Raw genomic sequence first — 24,495 nt, 5'->3', positions numbered from 1 at the left:
AGCGTCATGGAGAAGGCAGGCCAATCGGGGGCGAGGTCTCGCGCGTCGTAGCCAATGGGAGCGCTCGAGAAGGCAGCTGGCGCGGCCGGCCCCAGGGGGGGAGCCGGGAGCACAGCGCGGCGGCCCCGCCCCCTTTCCCTCCGCTGGCGGCGAGGCCGGCTTTCCCCCTCCCCGCCTCCCTGTCCCCGCCCGGCCTCGCTCTCTTTCCCTTTCGCAGCAATGGCGGCGACGGCGGAGCAGGAGCAGCAGCAGTTCTACCTTCTCCTGGGCAACCTGCTCAGCCCGGACAATGCGGTCCGCAAGCAGGCCGAGGTAACGGGTCCGCCGCGCCCCGGCCCTGGCCGCCGAGCCGGCCTGTTAGACCTCCCAGACCTTGCCGGAGGGAGGCGGCGGAGCGTGTTGCGGGGGGGTGGGGGGGGTGGAAGGCAGGGAGGCGGCGGGGCCGGCTGAGCCCCACGTGTGAGCAGCGGCACCAGCTGCTGGCGGGGCGGCCCGGGCCTTCCTGCGCTGTCGGCGCCGGCTTTCCGCGGGGGGAGCCGGGCGGTTGCGCCGTTTCTCCCCCGGTCAGGCGCGGGGGCCGCTCCGGCCGTTGGCGGGGGGCTCCGGCCGCTGGCGCGCGCCCGTGCGCGTGGAGGCGCGTGGGGGGTCTCGCTGCCCCCTTCCCCTCTCTCATCACCCTCCTGCCCCCCCCCACCACGGCGGCTCTGCGCGTCTGGCACCTCCCGGCCGCCTCGTGTCCGCTCCCCCCCACCGCGGGGATCCCCCCCGGGGAGCTGTTTCACCCCGTTGCGAGACGGGGCTGGCTACGCCCGGGATGGCCGGCTTGACGGAGCGCGGTCAGCCCGGTTCCGCCGGACAGGGGAGGCCACGCCGGCGGCGGGTGGTTTGGCCGACCCTCGCTGACGCGGGGGAGGGGGACCCCGAACCAGGTCAGGGCGGGTGTCGGTCCCCGATGGGTGCGGGGCTCGGAGGGGCGTGATTGAAGCGCTCTGGCGGGGCGAGGGAGGGAGGGTGGCTGGCTGCACTTGTAGCATCGTTTCTGCGCTCCCCAAGTGGCCCTCGCCAGAGGGTCGGTGCGCCCCCTCCCCACCCCCTCTTTCCCGGGCATGGGCAGGAGAGGGGCCGCAGCCGCCCCCTCAGCCCCTTCTCTCTCCCCCCCTTCTCTTTCCACACACGAGCTGGGTTTTTAACTTCAGGACGGGCCGTGTATTCAAGTGTTTCATCAGCTAAGAAATATTTTACTAAAAGAAGCGTTTTCTATATCCCGAGTTTCTCTGTTATCAGCGAAAACTTTTCAGACGTGTTATTTCAGCTCAAATTCTTTGTGGTGGCTAAGCCACGTTAATTCTTTCTCTCTGTCATGCTTAAGACTCCATTGTCAAGCCTGGTGGGGAATCTCTCCCATTGAATTAAATACTAGCGTCTAGGTTTAGCATGAATTCCAACTGCATGGCTGCATCGGGTCTTTTATCGCTCTCATCACTTCAGCGGTCAGCAGAGTTCAGCGCATTGTTTGGGGAAGGATAAAAAGTAGTATTGTTCCAGATGCTGCAGTGGAAATTCCTGAAATATAATTTGGAAATGAGAAGGAGGGGACACGTACGTTTTTAGAAAGCTGGTAGAGTTCACAATTGATTGCCACAAACACTTTCTAGAGAAGCAGCAAGAATTATTCCCACATTCCTGAACGTAGAGGTGGAACGGAGGCCATTCCCTTGGAGCTGAATTTCTTTTTCTCAACTCCTTGTGTGTAGCATAAGAACATTTCTCACAACTTTTTGAAACTTTATGAAGATTGTAATGAAGCAAATCTATCAGGCAGCTGTGAAATAAAATGTTATTGGAAAAGAAGCCGAAGACTTAAATTCTTATAACTGGCATTTTCTGTCAGAAACTTGCTTGGAACCAATTTGGATTTCTTTTTTTTATTTTTTTTTTTTTTGTCTTGATAGATAATATATGCAGTATGGTCAGTTGGAATAGGAAACCTTAATTGTCATGATAGATTACCATGCCTTCCAAGCCCATTAGTTTCCTATATGAATACAGGTGAATAGTATAACGCTTATTTATTTAACAGCACCAAATCTGGCATTGGTTTCTGCATATTTCCAAGGTGTATTGCAAGTATTTTTATGATTTAGGGTCATTCAGAGTAGAAAGGTCCTTAGGAGGTCTGTGGTACGCTCTCCTGCTCAGAGCAGTGTCAGCTGTTTGGTCAGACCAAGTCACTTGGGGCTTTGTCCCCTTGAGTCTTGAACACCTCCAAGAATGAAGACTGCACAATCTCTCTAAGCAACTGTCTTCCTTCTTGATTGTCCTTGTTAGAGCAAAGAGGTCTGAACCTCTACCCAGTCCAAAGCTTTTTTTTTTTTGCTATTTATGCCTATGGTCTCTCATTCTTTCACCCATGGATGGCTGTTGAAAACCCAGCTCAGTTGTCTTCATGGTAAATAATGACCTTGTACCTAGAAACAAAAATCTGTGCCTCTACAGCATAGCTAGGTTGGCTTAAAAGTTGCTGTTTCTGGAAGTAAAATTTCTTTAGATGAGAGTATTGCATAGCTTTTAAAATACATGCTTGCTAAAATCATACAGGTCTCATGTTTGGTCTTAAATATCTGCATAGTCCAGTCAGTTTTCTAAAGCATATTTACTGTTGGAAGGCACTATTGAATACTACAGGGATTTAAATAGCTGCAGATAAGTTGAATAGCAGGATTTTGTTTGTGTCTGATGAAAGCCAGTGGGAATGGCAAATGGATAGACAGGGAACTGAAGGAGACAGAATTGGGTTATTTCTGATAGGCCTGGCCATTGAAAGTAGGATGAGGGGTGTTAAGTTGAAGACTGGACCTGATGGAGATGTAGAGTCGTACCCTGTTTGGATGGGGTGGACTGAAAGCTGGGAAAAAAACCAACCCACAAACCAGAAGAAGGGGGAGGCAACTCAAATTACCTAAAACCTGTCCTTATTTAAGTAATTATGTATATGGATCTACATGTGTGTTAGCGCACTCATAACTTTTTCTGACCGGTTTGCCAAAACCTGGTTTGTTCATTTTCATCTCCCGTTAAAAATGACTGGAATGTTGTCTGTTGACTGTAAAAGCCTTTCTCTTATTTGCATATCTATCTTCTGGTAGATAAGCTTTTTGATTTGTCTTAGTGATTTTGTGCTCTTTTTTTTTTTGAAAAAAGTACATCTCTCAGGTTTGGAAAAACATGAGTACAAAGTGTAGATAATAGATACTTGCTTGTACGTATTCTGCTTGAGAAATTTGTACTCTGGATAAGGTGAGGCAGCAGGGGAACTCGTGAACTAAATACAGGGAAGAGGTAGCAGGATCCAGGTATGTATGTAGGGCGTAGCCAAGGGTGGTATTAAGCAAGTGGAGCCAGCAAAGTGGTCCTCCACCAGCACAGGGTCTGGCTATATGTTCCTCTTGCCTACCTTTCCCTGGTGCTCTCCAGCATCTTCTCTACTCTGCCTTCTGAATTGGCAGGATTATGCCAGTGACCAGCTGGATAGGTTGCTGCCATTTCTAGTAAGTTTAAAGAACTCAAAACTTTATTATTACCAAAATTGGCATGAGGAAAGCCAGCCTCAGCTGTCAGTGAAAGCTTAACTTCAGATCCATGCTGGGCCTGTGTGTAGGGAACTTTCTTGTTTCTGTATTTGTCTTCACATTGGTAGGTAGTAGTGCAATATAAATATATATGTCCATGGAAATGGTTAATCAGAAGACTTTCTGTTCTGACCCTAAACCTCATTTAATTTTGCAGCCTCCATGAAATGACTATATTAAATGCAGAGACTCATTGGGGATTCAGAGTCTTATTGACTCTGAGTGTGAGCAACTAGAGAGAATATGAAGCAAGAATTGACTACAGGAACAAGGTTTGCTAGGAAACAGAAAGTGAAGGAAGGTTCTGTCTTGTATTAAATGTGTGATGAGGAAACTAGTTTATTGAAAATAGCAGATATACTGCCAAGGTATGTGTGTTTGCTAGAGAATTAGAAATAGCTGCAATGGGCAGAACAGGAAGTAGGCAGGCAGAGAACTGATTGAAATAAACCTGGACTGGTGCAGTAAGCTTGTTCCTTGAGATCAGGATGGGATACTGAATATCTGGAAAGGGTGGAGTAATTTGTCTTCAAGATTATGTCCACAAAAAATAACTCCTAGAGTTAGTAAGTGTAGAACTGTTTCTGAATGTTTCAAGTGGTCGCACTCTTCAGCTTGTAATTCCCCTGCTCTTACCTACATAGGTTTAGTATATTAGAAACAAGTATTTATAGTTTGCTAACTTAGTATATGTTAGCATTATATAAATATGTATTTTGGATAGCAAAAGTTATTTTGCCCACTCTAGTTTCTAAGTATCAACCTATTTTTAAAAGCCATATGAACGAACTGCATGCCAGAAAGATGTAAACCAACATAACTGAACGTCTCATTAAACTTTCCATTTTATTCTAAGGGTTTCCCTAAGGGGGAGACTAAATAAACTACCTGAAATTCATGCAGGATTTAAAAAATGTAAAGTTCTTATTAAAAATGTGTAGCTGAGATGTGTGACTGCCACGTTATGTTCTAAAGGCCTTAAAAAGCTTCAAAGAACAAATTTTTGGACTATACATTTGTCAGTGGTTGTTAACCTGTTGGTCATAGTTCAGTCTAGGGCTTCCAAAGTTCTTAGTCCTTGCTGTGATAGAAACTATGATGGATTCCCAGGAGGCTATTTATATGGTTATGTGTATGTTGTATTTCCAGGGGGATTTGTGTTCCGTTTATGTTGTATTTCTTAACTCTTCTCATAAGTAGCCAGTAATGCGTATGTAGATCATTCCAATATAGCAGGCCTTCTGGGGTATCTAGGACTTACTCATAATTTTGAAAGAGGTCAGAAATTTTTATTTTGATAGGTTCCATGTTTTGCTATCTTATTTTCTATTAACTCGATGGATACTGAAGTTGTTAGAAAAGGAGTGACAATTCATGTCAGTGATTAACGTGTGCTTTCTGGTAATTGCTTACAATGACCTGTATCCCTTTCTATGCAGGAGACATATGAGAATATTCCAGGTCAATCTAAGATCACGTTCCTCCTACAAGCAATCAGGAATACTGCTGCTGCTGAGGAGGTATGTCTCAATCTTTGAATTCTTCTGATTTTCAAGGGAACTTGAAGAAAGGGGGAAGATACCAGTGCTGGTCACTTTTGGGATAAATGAACAAGTCTGGCGTTGGCGTTAATTTACTGCACTTTTCTAGAGGGACCACTCATCTAGTATGTTGCACGTGAGTTTCACTGAGACTTAGTGAAATAGGATATTTAGTTTCAAGGGTAGTCTTTGTGACTAAGTCTAAGTGACTGCTTAGATGCAGTGTTTTCTGGTTGTGTGTTTTGCTTAATGAATGGGTTCTTTCCTTAAAATGTGTAACTAATGTGTGACTATTGCTGTGATGTTCCTTCAAGTTACGGTTGAGAAATGCTTTCTGTTTTGGGGTCCTGTGCCTATATGTGTTAAACTTACGTATCATCTAAACTTCTTGTGCTTGTCAAATCGGAATTGGAGGGAGATAGGTAGCAGTTGTTTTCCATGTTTTATTCAGATGGTTCTTGTATTTTGTCCTGTTCAGGGTGGATATGGTCATTAAGTCATCTAGCAGTATTATAGAATGAATGGAGAGCAGTCTAAGCACTGTCTGCTCACAGAAAAGTTTTATATAGTAAGAGTGCCTTTTAGTTATTTCTTAATTTTGTAGAGGCTTACACCCTTTAACTAGCAGGTTTAATACTGGTAAAACTGTTATTCACTTGGATATGCAGAGTGAAGAACCACTAAGCTTTCAAGATATTGCAAACTTCATGGGTCACTTAAATTGTTTGACTTTTCTTTGTTCCAAATCTAAAACTTTATGGAAAAAAAGCAGGATTGTAGCATGTAGTATTTCTGAACAATCTAAGGAGAGTGTAAGTGTGCTGTTTCCCTCTGCATAATGATCTCTTGTGGTAGATAGTAATTCAGTTTAGAGGTAGATGCTATTTGTGCTTTTTGATGCTAAGTATCATCTTACTAATACTGATGCTTATCTACCTACAAAACAGGGTTCTTCTGATTGAATCCTTCAATATTATACTAGCAACTGGTTGTGTAAGAGCTGTGTAGTTTTTCCCTCTTGCCCCTTTGATATGTTTCTAGTGATAGAAAGCTGCAGAGCAGTCTCTCCTGTATTTAAATTTGCTGTGAAAAGTAAGATCTACTGCTGCCCCTGTTTCATCAGAATAATATCATATATAATAATCAGAATAGTCAGATAAAACTGTGACCTAGAAGTTGTGGCTGCATTGCACATGCTTCTGGTTTGAATACATTTGTTAAATCTGAGTTGACAACTACAAAATCATGCTTGTGTAAATGAATGCTTGTTCCCAGTATTTACTGATTTTACTCCCTTTCAATCAGCTAAGGAAATACCCCACTCTAAAACTTGTTCAGAATCTTGCCAATGACTAGGCTTCCAACTTACTCAAGTGCAAAGAAAACATTTTACGTATAAAAGTTACCCTTACCAAAGACATCAAAGGTTAACATTAGCAGAATAGCTTGGCATGTAACTCTGCCAATGGATAAATCCAAGAAAGGTTTACATGTTAGCTTGTAACTTAAATAAATGTTAGGTGCTGGACTAAAAAAAAATATTTGGATTAATTTGGAAGCAACCTCTCTTCTCTGTAAATCCAAATACACAGTAGCCTGATTAGAGCCTAAGTGAACTCACCACTGTGCTTGATCTAAACGTAAGCATGCGGGGAATATTTCTGTGTATGCTCAGTACAGTGCTGGTATTGACAGCTAGGCATTTTGTGGCTGGATGTGTTTTATATAATCCAGATATGGGGCAGAATAATGCATATGTCATGAGTGGATAGGGCTTTGGGCCTGGTGTGTGTCCCCTGAGCACGTTGATCGTGCCACAGAACACAGGCTGCAGGAAGAAGTCTTAAACCTTTAAATATCCTTTGACCAGGCTGTGGGAAAGTTAGGTTCAGATCCCTCTACATCCTGAGGTCTTTGTGTTGTTTTACCTCCTCCCAGGGAAACTAGGCTGAAGAAAATACTCCATCCTGTCTTCAGGAGCTGGGCTGCTATGTTGTGGAGGAGACAAGATTTGTAGGACTGTTGGAACAGCAGTTGGGGGAATCCTGACTCTGTAACCTAGGAATTCTGGCATTTATGTGTATAACATTTCTCCTAACCAAATGCCTAAACTGTGGAAATAGTCACCTTTTTCCTCTCATACTATCCTGATAGCAGAGTGATACTGTTGACAGAAGTGAAGCATCTGACTTAGCTGTTAGAACATTTCTGTGCCAGATACATGAGTTTGTACACCTCAGGTCGAGGAGGGGCATGATCCCAGGTCTCCAACTTCCTGAATGTGTAGTCTCACTGTTAGGACTGTACTTCTTCCAATGCAACTGCATTTTGATGGGTTGAGCAGAAAGGTGGTGTATATTCACTGTTTATTTGATGATTTTTATTCTCAGGATGTGGCTCAGGTGTTAGAAGCTGTTCTTTGCAGTTTGGATTTACCACCTAACTCTTAGTAATAGGGTTCTGCATTTTGTCCTGCATTTGTTTGCTTCCTGGTTAACTCCAGATTGGCACTTTTCAATTGTGTCCTAATTTACAGATGACTAATTTCGAGCCCTGTGAAAGGCAGTAACAAATGCTGTGTAAAACTGTGTTTGTTTCTGCTGTACTTGCAGTCCTCCTAAGAGGGCTCTGACCTTTCCCTTCCCCCTCTCCATATTGTCACATGAAGGAGTTAGTTTCTAGGCCTGCAAACTACTGCTGTGGGCAGCTTCCTGTTCAGCCTTTGGAAGGGAAGGCAGGCAGCCCATGGACTCTTGGTGCACCACAGTTTTGCCTTTAAATTGTATGCGTGCTTTGAATTCCACATGGGGCTGGATCCCCAAATGAGATTGTGCAAGCCCATCTTTGGACCATGTCCTAAATATTGATTGCTTCCATCCGTGCATGTTTTTCTCCTCAAAGACTTAAAAGGAATAATAAAACAAAAGTAAAATATCACTGTAACTGTGCTACACAAGTTGGTCAGTCTTTTCCTTACAAGATGTGTAGGATTACCTGGACGCTTTGAATGCTGTCAGAGAACACAATATCCCTGATTTCTGTTCATAATTCTGCTGCTGCCCAGCTTAGCAGCTTGGTTTTCTTCTTGTGCCCTGGTTCTATCATCTGTGAAGTCCCACATTTTTAAAGCACTGTAAATTCTGTTGATGTGGGATGTTGAAGTTTGTGTATTGTGACTCCTTTTTATGTTAGCACCTCTGACGTTCCAGTTGTGTGTGAGCACCTCAGTAATTTAGACATGCAGAAGAATCCAATGCTGGGAGAGAATTCAGCTTTTTAATACTTGGAAGTTGTTCTTTCAAGTGTGGCCATTAATCCAGCCATGTTTATCATAATTGACAATGGTAATTTCCATATATAGGTGGATATCTGCTGAGGAAAATATGCCATTTATTATTAGAAGTCAAGTGCTGCTTTGTCACTCCTTCAAGCATTTGAGCTTGCTTTAGGGAATTTGGGAACTTTTTTCTAAGCTAGTACCAATAGTCAGGAACTAATTCATGTAGTGCTGATTTTGTGCCTTTACTTGTGGTTTTTACTTTGCAGTCGGTCTGTATTTGTCAGTCTTCTAATAATTTAATTTAAATTCTTCAGAGGTGGAAATTCTTATCTTTGAGAGTACGTGTTCTATGAAAACAAGCTCTGTTTCTTATCTGGCCACCTATTATTACTTCAGAAAAGGAATGAAGATAAAGTGAGTTCAGTCATTATCAGATGTCAGAAAATATGTACAGAAACATGATGCCTTGAGTAAGGGAAGATGTTGCATCAGAGTTTGTAGAGTGTTTAGTCCCACAAACTTGCTCCCCAGTCAAGGCTTCTTCTATTTAAGTTTACCATACTGAGGAGGAGAAATTTAGTCTTTCACAATATTGGTGCTTCTAGGGATGAGAGAAGGAAAGATACCATTATATTGTGGTACCAATAAAGTTTTTGGACACGTTAGTGAGATTTCCTGAGTCAGTGGGGAAGAAAAAATTCTCCTTCCTAACTCATGTTGCCCACGTGATGACCTATTGCTGGCGAACACTGGCTTATGGGAGCTATAGCACAGATGGGCACTGTGACTCTCCTTGTCCACCTGCTGTATTCCTTACATCTACAAATCCTACATATATGGTGGCTTTTGTCCATACTGGAGCTGTTGAGGAGGATAAGATAGGAATGATCTGGTGTAAGGTCCAGTTTTATGTAGTCCTTCCCTCCCAGTCTGTGCACTGTTCTACCCAGCTCTTTCCCACAGCTGAAGATTGGAGAAAGGCACAGTGAGTCTGGAGATAGCAGAACATAACAAGAACAGTATCTGGGGCTGCATTCTAGCAATACTTGATTTGTACAGGCTGTGTTAGAAGTTGAGACTTTGCAGCAGTTTGTGTTTCTTATGTATAGGTTGTGCTGGAGCTGTGTAGTTAGTTGAAAGATGTCTTGGATATTGTACAACTCCTTGAACATTTTTGAATTCCAAAGGCTGTTATAAATGAAATTTTCTCATTCAAGAATAATGTAGGGGGGGAAAAATATTACATGTTGCATTGGATTTTTTTTTTTTGGTGTGGATTTAACACAGGTAAAATTTTGTTACTTGAGAAGTTTGGAAGGTAGCTTGTCCTTGTAGAAACACCAGTTAGTGAGCATCTTGTTCATTAAGTTATTTCAGAGTGTACCATGTGTCTTTTTGCCTTTGTTGCCTGTGTTACTCTATTAATTTTGAATTGCTCAACCATATTTTCTCTTCTAGTTCTTGTATAACTGTGCATAATCAGATGAGTAAATTATAATGTTGTGGAATTGCTGTATGCAAGCAGGAAGCATAGAAGATTTGTAATATGTGGTATTAAGGTTATGCTCAATTTCAAGTTTAAAGAAAAATGTTTCATAGTAGTTCTGGAAAAAGCTGAAATCTAACTCTGGGTTCCTGAATCTTTAGTGGGCAGTTTCTTTGAGAAAGCGAAGGGGGTTTCACAAGTCACCTGTGAATCCAAAACAACCCATTTGGAATGTAACTATTCTAGTGGGACACGTGAAATAGAAAGAGGCATGTTTAAGTATCTTCCAATAATGCAGTTAAATCAACTTGCTACAAAACACCTCCAAGGTTCCTCTCTAGAAAACAACATGAATACTTCACTGGATTTTGTGACTATTTCTTTGAAGAGCTATAATTGTCAGAAACACGGTTGTAAGCTGATGTACTCTGTTTTTACTTACTATTGTAGTTGTCATTTGTTGCTTCAGAGGTATTCCACTCACCAAACAAGTCTGCACAGCGAAAACTGATCATCTGGAAGCATGATGTCAGTTGTCTTTCCTCCTAGGAACGTGATGATCTTATCAAAACACTAATATTCATCCACTCCTATTCAACAGGCTAGACAAATGGCAGCTGTCCTTCTACGACGACTTTTGTCTTCTGCTTTTGAAGAAGTTTATCCAGCTCTTTCACCCGATGATCAGACCTCTATCAAAAGTGGATTGCTGTTGATTATTCAGTTGGAAACACAGTCCAGTATGAGGAAGAAAATCTGTGACATCGTTGCTGAATTGGCCAGGAATTTAATAGGTACTTTATATGAAATGATACTGTGGTAAAATGTTTATGTTGATAGTAGTATCTGATGTTCTGTGGTCTTGTGTAGATGTTTGCATGTGATGTACTAACTGATTTCACAGTTTACAATAAAACCTAGTATTTGTTTACATTGTTCTTGATAAGATAAAAATACAATTCCTCAACTCTGCTTTTTAAATTGCTGGGGGATTGTATTAAGGTTTAGAAATCCAGTGTTTAAATTGTAATGAAAGTTATGCTGAACATCTGCATCAGTTTCTTTTTGGAGTGCTGTTACGTAACAGCAAATAAAAATAATACTTTGTTCTTGAAGGCTTTGAGATTTAATGTTGACTGGGTTTTACACTGTGACTTGGACATCTTCAGATCAGAGTTTTTGAAATTAATTTTAGTAGCAATGACTGGTTGCCCTGCACATTTGAGATCTAACCACACTTAAGTAGTTTCTAAAAATTTGTTGTGTTTAATGCAGATGAAGATGGCAACAACCAGTGGCCAGAAGTTCTGAAATTCTTATTTGACTCTGTCAGCTCTCAGAATGTGGGACTGCGTGAGGCTGCTCTACATATTTTCTGGTACGTTTTCAGGCTTTGCTCTGGTTTTGCAGGCTAGCCAAACCACGTCTGCAAAAGTGTAAGAAAAACTGTCACAGCTTAATTAACGAGCAAACATTTATTTATTTATTTATTCTGTTGTCTTGTGGTTTACTTAACTCTTACATGTACAGTTACAGTCTGTAGCTTGAACAACATATAGATTTAAAACAATATTTGAGTTTCAACTACATTAATTTTTTTATTGCTTTGGTCTTTTCTTATCCTTAGGAATTTTCCTGGGATTTTTGGGAATCAGCAGCAACACTATTTGGAGGTCATTAAAAGAATGCTGGTTCAATGTATGCAAGATCAAGAGCATCCATCAGTAAGACCTTTGTGTTCTTTATATTTTTAAACATGCCGTGTGCATGGAAACATAGTGTAGTACTCATCAGCATAAAGGTTAAACCACAGGTTCCAACCAGAGAGCTGTGTTACCTGAAACTTGTACATCTGGAGCTGTGTCTGAATCTACTGCATAACAACAGGGTTGAACTTTTTAATGGTCCTGAAGTGAACTGGCTGGCTCATATGTGCACTGCTCTCCCCTACTAGTTATGCTTGAAGAAATCTAGTTGTGGCCCAAAACAGAGCCAGAGGGTTTAGCTAGCAGCACCTAAGGGGTCAGAAACTCCTCGTTAAGCTCTCCTTCTGGCCCTTATGTTTGACAGTATAGATACATAGCATATTAACACATAGTAACTACCCAGTACATCTCAGAACTCTTGAATATATGGCAACTCCTTGAACTGTTTTGCATGTTTTGCTGTACGGGTTCGTTAGCAAGCTTTGCTTTTCTGGAAGGCTTCAGATTTATTGATTTGTGCAGAGAATTGTACTTTGAAAATGTTTCTCTTGTACAAAATGCTGGGCAAGGGTAAGAAACCCTGCTGTGGTATATGGGTTCAGTTTGCTGCTCCCCCACCGATTACTTTTTCTGACCTTTGAAAGTCAACTGAGTAACATTTTCTAAAGTACCACAAGTCATGCCTTTTAAGAAGCATGTTTTAAACACTTAGATCACACTTCTTGAAAAATGGGGCTTTGACACTTGCATACACATTTGAAATTGGGATGGAAGCTGAAAACAATAGTTTTTTTCTTTTTTTATTTCATTTTAACAAAAAGCCAACTCAAAAAAACCAAACAAAACCAAAACTAGGGAATACTTGCCACCTCGTAATATGATAAACCTTTTTTGTATCCTGGAGGGCATAGATGCTGAAGATCTTCATTATCACAGTCTCATAAGAGGCCTAATGTTAGAAGGATAGAAATGCATGTTTCATTACCAGTTCTTCACGTTCCTTTCTCCAATCCTGCCTGTCTTCTAGATCAAGACTCTGTCTGCTAGAGCCGCAGCTGCATTTGTGCTTGCTAATGAGCACAATCTTCCCCTTCTTAAACATTTTGCAGACTTGCTACCTGGAATCTTGCAGGTAAGAAACCACACAAGAAGTGTTTAGTGTGCCATTATTGTTGATATTCACTGTATCTGAATGTAAATTTGCGGATCAGTAATTTGTGAAGCATGTGAATTTTTGCTGAGACCTGGATTAACTCTATTTTAATTAGTCTGACATCAGTCACCTGCAAGATACAGTGGAAACTGATAAGGAACCTTATAAACACAGGCTAACTCAAATGGTTTTTAGGAAAATAGTTCAATGCTGATCAATTTATACAACGTTACCTAGATAAAGGAGTGAAAATTTTCTAAGGTATTTAACTCAATCATTCAGGCTTTAAATTAACCATGATATTTCAGTATGCTTGGAATATGGGTGACCCTGAGATTTCAGGTGATCTGTAATTGGGGAATTCATTGACTCATGATACATAGAATTATTCTGAACAAAGATTCTCAGAGTAACAACAGCAATATGGACAAATGTTTGGTAAATGAGGAACTTGGCAAGCAAAATGCCTTTTTTTTAAGTGCCAAGTAATTTCTGAGGCTGTATCGGATCTCTTTTAGGATGGGTGAATTTGAGAAAAGGTGGAGTTCTAATATAAGGCTGTTTATCTTCTGGGAGTAGCCTATTGTAAACTGAACCAAAAAGAGTAATAGCTTGAGCACTGGAGGATAAGAACTTCACAGTACAGTTCCCTTTCTATATTAAGAAAAAAGGAAATAACTAAGTACCTGTGATAACAGTAGTAGTGAGCTCTTGGTGATTTTAAATTAGGCTAAATTTAGGTTAAAGACTGACTCCTTGCTACAGTCAGTACAGCAGGTTCTTGTTGAAAGTGTGAGCTATAAACCATGTCTGTGTGTGCTTTGTGGCAAGCTAAAGAAAACTGTGCCAAGTTTACAGGCTTCTGCAACTGATGGAATACTGCTTGATCTTAAATGGAAACCGAGAGGAATTTGTTAAAATCAGCTGAACTTGAAAATGGGCTTCAGTATGTTCAAGAATAGTATTTTCATATTGAAGGCACTATTTATTGGTTAGTCCTTGTCTGTGACTTTGGCAATGACAATTGTATTGTTTGAAAATTGTAACTGTGAGAGGACCTTGGCTACGGAGTGCAGTGGCAGTGAGGCAGGATTTATGGTGGGCGTGCTGTTCATCATGATTGGCAGCTAAATACTATGCTGGTTATAGACTTTGGACTAGTAGCCCACTTGGTGTGATACAAGTTTCAGTGCTACTATTTTAGGCTGTAAAAATACATGCACTTGGCTTGTGTTTCCAAGCTTTATTTTGCCAATACAGAGCACAGAACTATGCCATGAAATCTGTCTTTTTAAAGTACTTCTCATAAGAAGGGCTGCATTTTCTGGCTGTGGTAACACAAGATGGATATGGAGATCTGAGTTTATAAATAGGAGATGGGATGTGTTGTAATAGTGGTAAGTGACCTTTAGAGACAGTTGGATGCTTTTTTTGTTGCAGTTGAAGTTCATTTTGTTGAAATATTGGCGTGGTAAAAAGCTGAAAATAAAATCCTGACTTAACAATTCATTCCTTTCAGTACATTTTCTATAATGGCTGTGCTGGAAGTGAAACTTTCAGAACTAATAGTTGAAACTTGTATCCAAGAGATTTATCTCTCAGGATAAAGCAACTGGAACTTCAACTGACTTCTGTGGTGGTTGGTGTTCGACACTATAGAAAAGTGTTTTCTTAGGGCTCACTGTGTGTTTTGAACTTTTTTTTTTCCAGAAACCTAGTCTTGTTTTTAAAAAAATCTGTCAAAGTTACAGTGGGTATAACATATGGAGTTATACAGAAACTTCCAGAAAATTGCATTACCGTTTGCCAGAATCAGAGGATGAGTGGTAACTCTTAGTCCAAAAGGCCTCAACCAAGATAGACATTGGGTTTGTTTTCCACCAGAACATTTCTGATACTAAAACATACTGCTTCTATGTTAAGTGTGGGCTGTTTGAGTGGCATTATTGAAAGTGTTAGATTCTAGATTTAAGTCTTAAAAAAAGACCGAAGCTACTCACTTAAAAAAATATGTTTCTAGGTTAGGAAGACATCAGATAATTTGCTAATGAAATTTCCTTTCAAAACCCCAAAAGCATGTTAAAAGACTTGGGTTTTTTAAAGAGGTGTGGGTTCTTGTGTCCTACTTCTAGAAGAGTTTTAACACCATTAAAATTAACTGAGTGCTGGTTTGGTTACTAGGGTATCAACCTGGTCAGTTAAAAGTAAGTTTTAAATGACTTTTCAGAATGTAGCTATGGGTTAGGAATGACACTTGCAAAAAGCTTGGTTTCTTTTTCCTGTGACTGGTGTCTGGAAGGTCTGCTTTCATTTGGTGGCCCTCTAGAGTTGTCTGGAAAAGAATAAATTATTTAATCTTGAGATTCCTGGTGTTTGTGCACATGAGATCTTCAAAGCTGCTCTTGTGTAATGGGGGAAAAGGAGTTAGGCTCATTTCCCTTCTTCTGGGCAAAATGGACTTTTTCTTCATTGAAAATGCATTTTGAAGTTGTGCTTGTCAAAACATAGTGTGTATTTTTGCATGTTGGCACTTCTGAGTTGTGACCATAATTTTTTCTGTCTACTGTGTTAGATTTAAAGTGATAATGGTCCAAATCAGTAATGTATAACACTGTGAGACATACCTTACCTGTAGAAAACTTACAGTTTCGGACCCTTCGTATTATCTCTTTGTAGTTGCTCTGAATTTATGCCCGCTGGCCACTTTAGCAGGGTCTGACCCTAGGATCCCACTGAAAATGCAAAGCTGGACTGAAGGCTTCCCATCAGTCTTTCACCATTTCAAAGGTTACAGCTCAAGCTGGGTGCCTCCAGAGAGGGTTCCCTACCCCATGACTGTGTCCAGTCACTTGATTCTGATCAGTGGTCTCTTGACTTCTTACTGGTTTTCACAGCTGCTGGGCTGACCTTCTGAAGTTACTTCCTTCTCTTGGAATTGTCTCCATGGTCCATATCCCCATCATTCTGCTCTTGTCTGCCAGATTCAGGTAGCTCTTTGTTAGCAGCACTAGCTTTATCAGAAAGTTTACTCTCCCTCAGCTTTTACTGCCTGAGGCTCCAACTACTTTACTAGTGCTAAGCAAGAGTATTCAGAGAGACAAGAACACAGTTAATCAAATTTCTTCTGTAACAGTGGTCCCATTCATAGTAGTATTTGTTTTTACTTAATCTTATCTTAATCTTATCTCCTTATAGGCTGTAAATGATTCCTGCTACCAAAACGATGACTCTGTCCTGAAATCCCTTGTAGAAATCGCAGATTCTGTTCCCAAGTATTTACGACCACATTTAGAACCTACATTGCAACTAAGCCTAAAGGTAAAGCTAGGAACTTTTTAATTTAAAGTCACTCTTTGTGCCCCAGAACTTCTGTTCTAACCATTTGCTCTGATCTCCTGGATTGCAGTTGTGTGCAGATGCCAGTCTCAGTAACATGCAGCGTCAGTTGGCTCTTGAAGTAATTGTGACCTTATCAGAAACTGCTGCTGCTATGCTGAGGAGGCATACAAACATTGTTGCTCAAGCCAGTAAGTATTTTACTCATTTTCAACATTGTTTCTGTCGTCTTTTACAATGTTAAACTGACTATGGAGGTGGTCAAGTGGCAAAGCCAGGTCTAACTCAGTTTGCTGGTAACTTCAGGTGATGAAGTTTTTCCAAGAGAGAAAAACCCTCATTGTGATGCTTCAGGAACTAATCTGTGCTTATGTAGCCACCAACAATTTGAATAAAAATACAGTAGATGCTTCATTAGATGCTTCCAAGGGAAATGCTACTTTAATTCTTCTCTGCTGGTTTTGGAAACTTGTGCTGTTTAAAAATAAATAAATAAAAATTGATGCATTTAGTTCTACGTTTGAAGTTTGGTATGTAGGCCAGATACGCTGTGGTGCTGGCAACAGAAGGCTGAAGGAATTCAGCGTGCATGTTGAGCTTCAGTACTGACTTAAAGCTGTGAATTAGAAGTCAGATGCTTATATAAATACTTAGAGGGAGTCTAATTTAGTCTCTTTAACATGCAGATTGTAACTTTTTTGCAGAGGCACTTTTTTAATCGTGCATTATTATTTGAGATACTAAAAGTAACCGCCTTCTGGACGTCCCCAGCTGCGGTGTTGTATGCACTGGTACTTCTCTGCCTTTTAAACCTTGTTTTGTGAGTAGATCAGGGCACTGACACAGCAGTGTAGTGTGCTTTCTGGAAGGATTCTTTTGGCTCCCTGTCACACTTGTATCCATCCAGATTCTTGCTTGTTTTCTGAAACTTGCATGAAGACAATCTGCTAAAAGACAACTTTTTTTTTTTTCACTGGTGTGCTCAGGCTAGGGAAAGTTGTACATATACATGTCACTAATCATAAAACTTCTGGAAAATGTAAGCTGGATCTGCTTGGCTTACGTGTTTAGTGACTAGAAGTTTTATTTGCTTGTGGAATAGCTTTTTTTAAAAGAACAGATTCTTTCAGAATGTATTTTGAAATATACAAATGTTCAGAATGCTGCATAGCTCGTTGAGAATATTAACACTTGACACTTGCTGTCCACCAAATCATTGCAAGCTGCTTCTCCACTGTGCTGCCTGACCAGATAAGTACCTGATACCTCTTTTGAATGTATTAACTTTTATACTGGGTTGCTAGTTTCTGTCTAGGAATGAAATGTTTATATTAAGACATCATGTGGGAATGAAACATCTTTGGTTTGCAACCTGTTGTAAAGTTGCTGTTGATATGACTGAATCACTGAGGTGAAAGACATTTGTTTTGCAGAGCTAGTAAAGCAGTTATGTTCAGAGGATGATAAAAGGTAGCAGGAAAGGAATGCTTTTATCTTGGTTTTGTGCCCTAGTTTAAAACCCCTTCTGTTTTCTTTCAATGAGAAAGTTGCTAGATCAATCCTCACAACTAGAACTGGGTCTTGGGCGAAACTGTCATCTTTTGCTGTTTTTATTGAACATGGTGCTGATTTTGGAAGAAGTGCGTGTCATGTACCAGTTTTCAGCTCAGGAATTCCATTTGGGTTCAGACTTCCCTCCTTGAGCTCAGTATTCTAGATAGCAGAGTGTTTTATTGCTCTTTCTGCAGTCACTGGAGCTGCAGCCTATCTTTGGCTCTAGTTTTGCTCAGTCTTCTGAAAATGGAGAGTTATGGCATGCTCTGGCAAGAAGCAGGCTTAGTGCACTTATCCTTAACTTGGTTTTAAACAGTCTACATACTGTCAACAGTTAAATTTTGAGGGCTTGTTGAAACTTTCATGCACAACTCGACATTTTAAGAAAAAACTCTCTGTGAAACTATACTTAGTGCAGTTTGTTCTGAACCTTGCTTGTTAGTAGCAATGAATGTTGACATCAGTCTTTTGGAACTGTAGCATTTGTGACAGATGATGGTTGACTTCCATATTTCAGAGATGTAATGGTAGATCATTTTCGTGTGTGTTCTTATGAATGTCGGTGTCTGAAAAGATTCTGGACTATAATAACTTTTTTTTTTAAAGGAAATCCTTTTCAGTGACTAGTAGATATATAGAATTTTGACACGTGGACATGATGTTAGAGAATCCATAGTGTCCATTAAGCTGTCTTGATAGGTATATAAAATTTCTCTGATTGTTTTTGCAGCTATGGCATAGTTTCTGGCTGCAGATATGTAGCCACATCAGGCAAATAAAACCATAATTTGATCTTCTCTTGGTACTTCCCCCACAATGTTGTCACAGAACAGTATTTTCTTCTGTCCTCAATTTGCTCTAAGTTTCTCATCTGTCCAGATAGATGGTGAGATGAGTTTGCTTAGGGTTGTATTTCCATGGTAGGTTTATGGTAATATTACGTATATTATGAAACTTATCAGTTGCAGTAATCCCAGTAGCAACATGGACTACTGTATGGTGGTTAGAGGTAGGTTGCTATAAAGGACAATTAACTATGATGCCCACCTCCAAGATGTGTGGTAGACTGCCCTGAAACAACTATTCATGCCTAAAGGTTAAGTATTTGACTGAAAACTTGTTTCCAGGGTGAAATGAAGCTGTTTTACCTAAATGGTGTTGAATTCAATCAACTGCTCAAGGTGGCTAGTGTTGTATGAAATAAAGAATACTTCTGAGCACCTTATGTTGCTCTGGAAGTCCAAGATACACTTTTCATTCCTGAGGCTTCTGATGTTCTGAAAGAATAGTCTGGCTTATGATAACCAAATCACTCCACTTCCTCCTCCTCCAAGAACAACTCAGAATAGGTCTTTATTGCACAGGGGATGAATGTTATGATAAGGATTGTGTAATAGCCTCTGTAAAAGTCTTATGCTGAGAAGCTCAGAGAGAATCAATCTCTACAGAGGTAGAAGTAGAAAACTACTGGATTATTATGTGCAAGATATTTTCATGATACAACACCACCCCCCCCCCAATCAAGCAACATTCATTATGGAAAAATATCAGGTTCTAAACCATTGCCATATTGTAAAAGTAAAGCTTTATGCAATGACCGCTGTACATACAGTTAGCAAATTTATCCTGATAGTAAAATTAAGGTTTGAGTATTTTTCTTCCATAACGAATATAGTCTCTTCCATCAGTAAATGCTTAAAGCATGAGGTCAGAGTTTCAGAAAAACCATGGATGAAGTACATCAGAGCTCTTAAAGCATAATACCATTTTTTAACTCTTTGAGGGACCTTAAAACTTTATTAAGAATTTTAGTTTTTACAGTCTTTGTGATTCTAAAAAATCATATTGCATGATGAGTCTTGGTAAGAAATAAACTACTTCTTTTTACTCTGATTGTTCTGAAAATACTGTTTTAGCAATCTGTTTTGAGTTACTGGCTGATACAGTTTGACAGAGTTAGCTATCTGCTACTGGAAGAAGAGTTACTTCAGTAATTATTTTTTTTTTGAGAACTTACATTTTGTGCTTTTTATTTGCAAATCTATTTTAAGAAAACAACCTGAGTTTAAAACACTTTTTTTTTATTTCCAGTTCCTCAAATGTTAGCAATGATGGTTGACTTGGAAGAAGATGAAGATTGGGCAAATGCAGATGAGCTTGAAGACGATGATTTTGACAGGTAACTACGAAACTAGTTGTGTCAGAATTATCAAGACTGTGTCTCTAAAAGCAGATTAAGTGCAGGATGCAGATTCCTTACCTAGTCTAATTTGATTCCCCTAGTTGTGAGCACTGTATGTGACTTCTCAGTTTATATGTAGGTTATTTAAGTACCATTCAGCAACTTGAAGTAAATTCTTTTAGTATTCATGTGTTGCTGTAACTTACAAGTTGCGTGTCCTCTTGTCTTCTGTTTTGCACTATTTTACTCTTTCAAACCTTTCTTCTGTCACTTAGTTACTCAGTCCACAAGTTAGTGCTTCCCAATCCTTTAAATTGTGGGTTTATCTTGAAGTTAGCTGGATCCAAAGCTGAAGGATGCTAACCTGTTTAATCATCTATAACCACCTCTTCATATGTTTCTGTATCTATTGCCTTGAAAAGGAGGTATTAAAGAAAAAAGCTGCCTACCTTTGAAAGGACATCAGAATGCATAGTGAAACTCTGCTGGATTTCATCTGCCTCAAAAATACTATGGTTGTGCTAATATTTTTTAATTCCTCTATATGGTTAACAATAGCTTATCTTCTTGTGGCTTAGGTGAGCAAGAACTGCTGAAGATGTCCAGTCTTTCTGATTTGCTTATTCTTGCATGTTTTCCAGCTTGCTCCAAATTTTCGCTAGAATGACATTGAGCATCCTGATGCATCTGCTCATGTCCAAATGCAGTTAGTATGAAGTAGAAGAAAGCAGAAATATGCACTGGTGTTAACTATCTCCACACTTCTGTAAAAGCATGGATGTTCATTTACCAGTCTAGACACCTTTTTGCCACATGTGGCATTTCCTTCAAGACTTGGGTATAATTAATGTTTGGAAGCAATTTGCCACAGAACACATACTTTCATAGGAAGATAAACAATAGAAGAGGTGTTGATTTACTACTGAACTGCATAGCAACTTCTACTAGCTATCAGCCATGTAAAGACACTTGCAGAACCAATGTGTAGGAATTTATGGAACAAGTTGTTTAATCTCTGCCTGACTTGAACTAGTGGGGATTTTTTTGTTCCCCTTGATTATGGAATTGAAAGTAAGCTGTCCTTTCCCCTATCGCATGGTAGACCAGACTTTTTAACCTATTTCATTTCCTCAACTTCAAAATCTTCCCAGCAGGTAAAAGTGTCAGACACCACTACATTCAGGTTTGTCAAGTATTTCAATCTTTCCATTCAGCTAAATTTCAAGGTACTGAAGTTCAAATCCTCATCAAGCCTTTCAGGGTGTCAGAGTTTATTCAGATGGGTTGCAGCTAGGCAGCTACGTTTGTAGTCTGATTTATCCCCTTGAGGCATGCCAATTTCTCTTTATTGTCAGCAGAGTAACTTTGTTCTAAACACAAGTTAGCTGCATATGGATTTGAGAGTGAAAATTTTCCCCTCTTTTGTTGCAAGTTGTGAGTGGAGAAAGCAAAGATCAGAAAACAAGTTATGCTTGGCAGTCTTAGCCTAAAGGGGAAACATAGCTCCTTTGGCCCTCCAAGTGATTAATAGGAGGTCTGGCATCTCTGACACAAAATACCAGGCATCAGCTGGTCTCTGGTGGTTGTGTGTGGTGTTACTTTTTTCTTGTAGCAAGTTCACTCATGTTTCTCTTCATTTCCCACCCCTGAAGCTCACCTTTGTGGAGAGTTGTTGGTTAGCTGATGTGCATGCTAACCTCTTCCGGTGCTCGAGCCGTTACAGCTGTGAGAGATGACTGGAATGCCTGTGCAAGTCCAAGGAACAGGCTAATGGACATCAGGCCGTATCCTAGTTAGGGTGTGTTCGGATCTGACTAAGGGGGATGTGAGTCAGCCTACACAAATCGTCAGGGAATATTTTAGCATTTCCACTTTTTTTGTTGTTGCCCTGACTTCATAGAGCAGTGAAATTCTAAAGCAGGAAAAAGTTAATCCAACTTCCTCTTTTCCTGGCAAAATCCTTGCCAACGTTGCAGGGAGGTATGCAGACATTTTTCTAAGATACAGTATCTTTATTTCCTGAAATTTTCCTGGCTTGTATCAAAAATAGTGTGGCCAGTAGGTCCAGGGAGGTGATTATGCCCCTGTACTCGGCACTGGTGAGGCTGCATCTCGAGTGCTGTGTCCAGTTCTGGGCTCCTCACCATAAGAAGGACATGAAGGTCCTTGAGCGAGTCCAGAGAAGGGCAACGAGGCTGGTGAAGGGGCTGGAGGGCAAATCCTATGAGGAGTGGCTGAGGGAGCTGGGGCTGTTTAGCCTGGAGAAGAGGAGGCTGAGGGGAGACCTTATCACTGCCTACAACTACCTGACAGGAGGTTGTAGAGAGGTGGGCGATGTTCTCTTCAGCCAGGTGACAGGAGACAGGACAAGGGGAAATGGCACAAAGCTGCACAGGGCAGGGTCAGATTAGATGTTAGGAAAACGTTCTTCACTGAAAGAGTTGTCAGGGCCTGGAACAGGCTGCCCAGGGAGGGGGTTGAGTCACCTTCCCTGGATATGTTTAAAAGACGGGTAGATGAGGTACTTAGGGATATGGTTTAGCTTAAGATGGGAATGGTTGGACTGGATCTTAAAGGTCTTTTCCAACCTTATGATTCTGTATGAATTAATGGTGAAAGGAAAGAGCTCGGGGATGGCATTTGAGACAAAAGTTTTTCCAGTCTAAACCCATGTCCTGCTCCCTCGTCCTGCTGGTGATGCTTCTGTTCGAACACAACTGATTTGAACAACAGATACAATACTGTCGATATCTTTGTGCAAACACCTTTGTTCACAGCATGTGATTTTCTAAGACTGTTTATGGTTTGTAATGAGGCCTGGTGTTTCAAGCATAATAGTTTAAAGACCTCTTTCTTACCCAGCTGGCTGATACATTAAAGAAGAGGGAGATTGATCCATCCCTTTCTGAAGCATTACTTAGTTTTTCCATCAGCACAGGTGTCTAGGATGAACTTTGAGTTATTACAGTTCTGGCCATACACAGACGGTAACAGTATTTAGCTGTGTTCTGGAAACTGTTTTCACTTGTCTATAGGGAATCATTCTTACTGGGTAGAACAAGTCGCCTTACACAGATAATGTTTGGCTGTTCTCAATTCTGGAACTGGCTGAGACACACACATTCCTCACCTGGACTGGATGTTTTCCACCCAATTTCATTGGCAACAGAACATGCTAGTAGAGTACTGGTATCACAGCCATGCAGGAAAGGTCTCTTAATGTGCTAAGGCTTGAATTCAGCTGGTTCATCTGATTTAAAGCAAGTCTAAACTTGTGTGTGTTCTGACAAAAAGACGCTGGCCGGTATTATTGCTTAATTCATTGACAGTTTATTTTTCAGCTTATGTGTATTTGTTGCAAAATTCAATCTGAGTCTTCAGTGCAAGTAAGGCCCAAATTACTCCAGTATAAGGCAGTGGGCTACAGAAAATAAACACTGAGTAAATTATTGTGACCAAAGCCTCTGTGGTATGTGTGCATTTTGGTTTGGGTATGCTTTATTTACTTACAGAGGCTCATGTGTATTCAGATGGCAAAAGTTTGAAGTCTAGAACTGCAGGAAAGGGCACTTCTGTGCCCTGTTGGACTGTTTGGTTTACTGTAGATATCAAAGCGTTGACATTTCTGTAACTGATGTTTAGCAATGCGGTTGCTGGTGAGAGCGCGCTGGACAGGATGGCGTGTGGCCTTGGCGGAAAGCTGGTTTTACCGATGATCAAAGAACACATCATGCAGATGCTGCAGAATCGTAAGTAACTGCAAAGTTCTATTTTTTTTTTTTTTTTTTAACAATTCTTTTCAGGCATTTGGATGCTTCTTAAATCTTCCTGTTCAGTAACTTAATGTATTTTATACACTTCCACTTCTGATTTCAGGAGCAAAGTCTGTAAATGCTGTGAACCTGGAAGTCTATATCTTTTCTTAGACTGGGATTTATTAAACTTAGGTACAGCACACATTACTTACTACTTTTTGCTAGAGCATGGGCAGCTGAATGCAGATATCAAAACCAAAGCAGTAGATTTTTTTAAAACTTAGTATGTGCATTAAATGTAAATAAAGGAAGACTTGTTTCTTACTTTATAATATTCTCTCTAAATCAGTATGCAATGCCCCACAGTACCTTGTGTTCCTAAACAGCCACCTGTTATTCTGTAGCTCATTTGATTTTGCTTCTTCAGAAGTGCTGCATTTAAGTGAAATATCAATACATTACAGTTCATAGAGAAAAACTTTGCTTTTTGTATTAGGTTTTCTTTTAATCCACTTCCCTCCCCCTGGAATTTGACGGACCAAAATACAGCAGAAATCTGTTGTAGGCTTGGCTGTGTTTTGGTATGTTGATTTTAATACTTGTTTCAGGAGGTGGGTCCATGTATCTTATGTCACTTGCTTTGTATGCTGCTTTTCCTCTTCAAATACCTGTAGTGCTTGCTCAGGCAATCGTTCAGAAACATACCGTGCATTTGCTGCGTACGCTTTCAATTGAGCCTTTGAAGTAGAAGATAATGCAGAAGTTCTGGGTACTTTTTGTACCTTAATGATTAAAAACCCAGTCCAAAAAAGACTCAGCGTACTGGATATGGAATATAAGACTACTCAAGGTACCACCTGCAGAAAGCTGGCA

The 24,495-nt window shown here is 40.5% G+C and overlaps 1 protein-coding gene across 2 annotated transcripts in view; it reads left to right on the top strand.

Annotated features, from left to right (window-relative positions):
* Positions 1 to 204: 204 nt before the first annotated feature.
* The window catches only part of IPO5 (importin 5), a gene marked incomplete at its 5' end in the record, with an annotated part of 45,936 nt that continues 21,645 nt past the window's right edge, over positions 205 to 24,495 (top strand). The window contains 10 exons of one of the 2 annotated variants that reach the window (XM_084268094.1): positions 205 to 312; positions 5,069 to 5,149; positions 10,538 to 10,730; positions 11,212 to 11,314; positions 11,564 to 11,660; positions 12,670 to 12,774; positions 15,991 to 16,113; positions 16,202 to 16,322; positions 19,777 to 19,864; positions 23,510 to 23,616. In XM_084268094.1, coding sequence (XP_084124220.1) covers positions 220 to 312; positions 5,069 to 5,149; positions 10,538 to 10,730; positions 11,212 to 11,314; positions 11,564 to 11,660; positions 12,670 to 12,774; positions 15,991 to 16,113; positions 16,202 to 16,322; positions 19,777 to 19,864; positions 23,510 to 23,616 — 1,111 coding nt within the window. The remainder of the gene's footprint in view (positions 313 to 5,068; positions 5,150 to 10,537; positions 10,731 to 11,211; positions 11,315 to 11,563; positions 11,661 to 12,669; positions 12,775 to 15,990; positions 16,114 to 16,201; positions 16,323 to 19,776; positions 19,865 to 23,509; positions 23,617 to 24,495) is intronic. The other variant, XM_084268093.1, reaches the window with a different exon arrangement.

The sequence above is a fragment of the Gallinula chloropus genome, assembly GCF_964237585.1.
Source record: "Gallinula chloropus genome assembly, chromosome: 1".
NCBI classification, from domain to species: domain Eukaryota; kingdom Metazoa; phylum Chordata; class Aves; order Gruiformes; family Rallidae; genus Gallinula; species Gallinula chloropus.
This window is presented reverse-complemented; position numbering and strand designations above follow the sequence as displayed.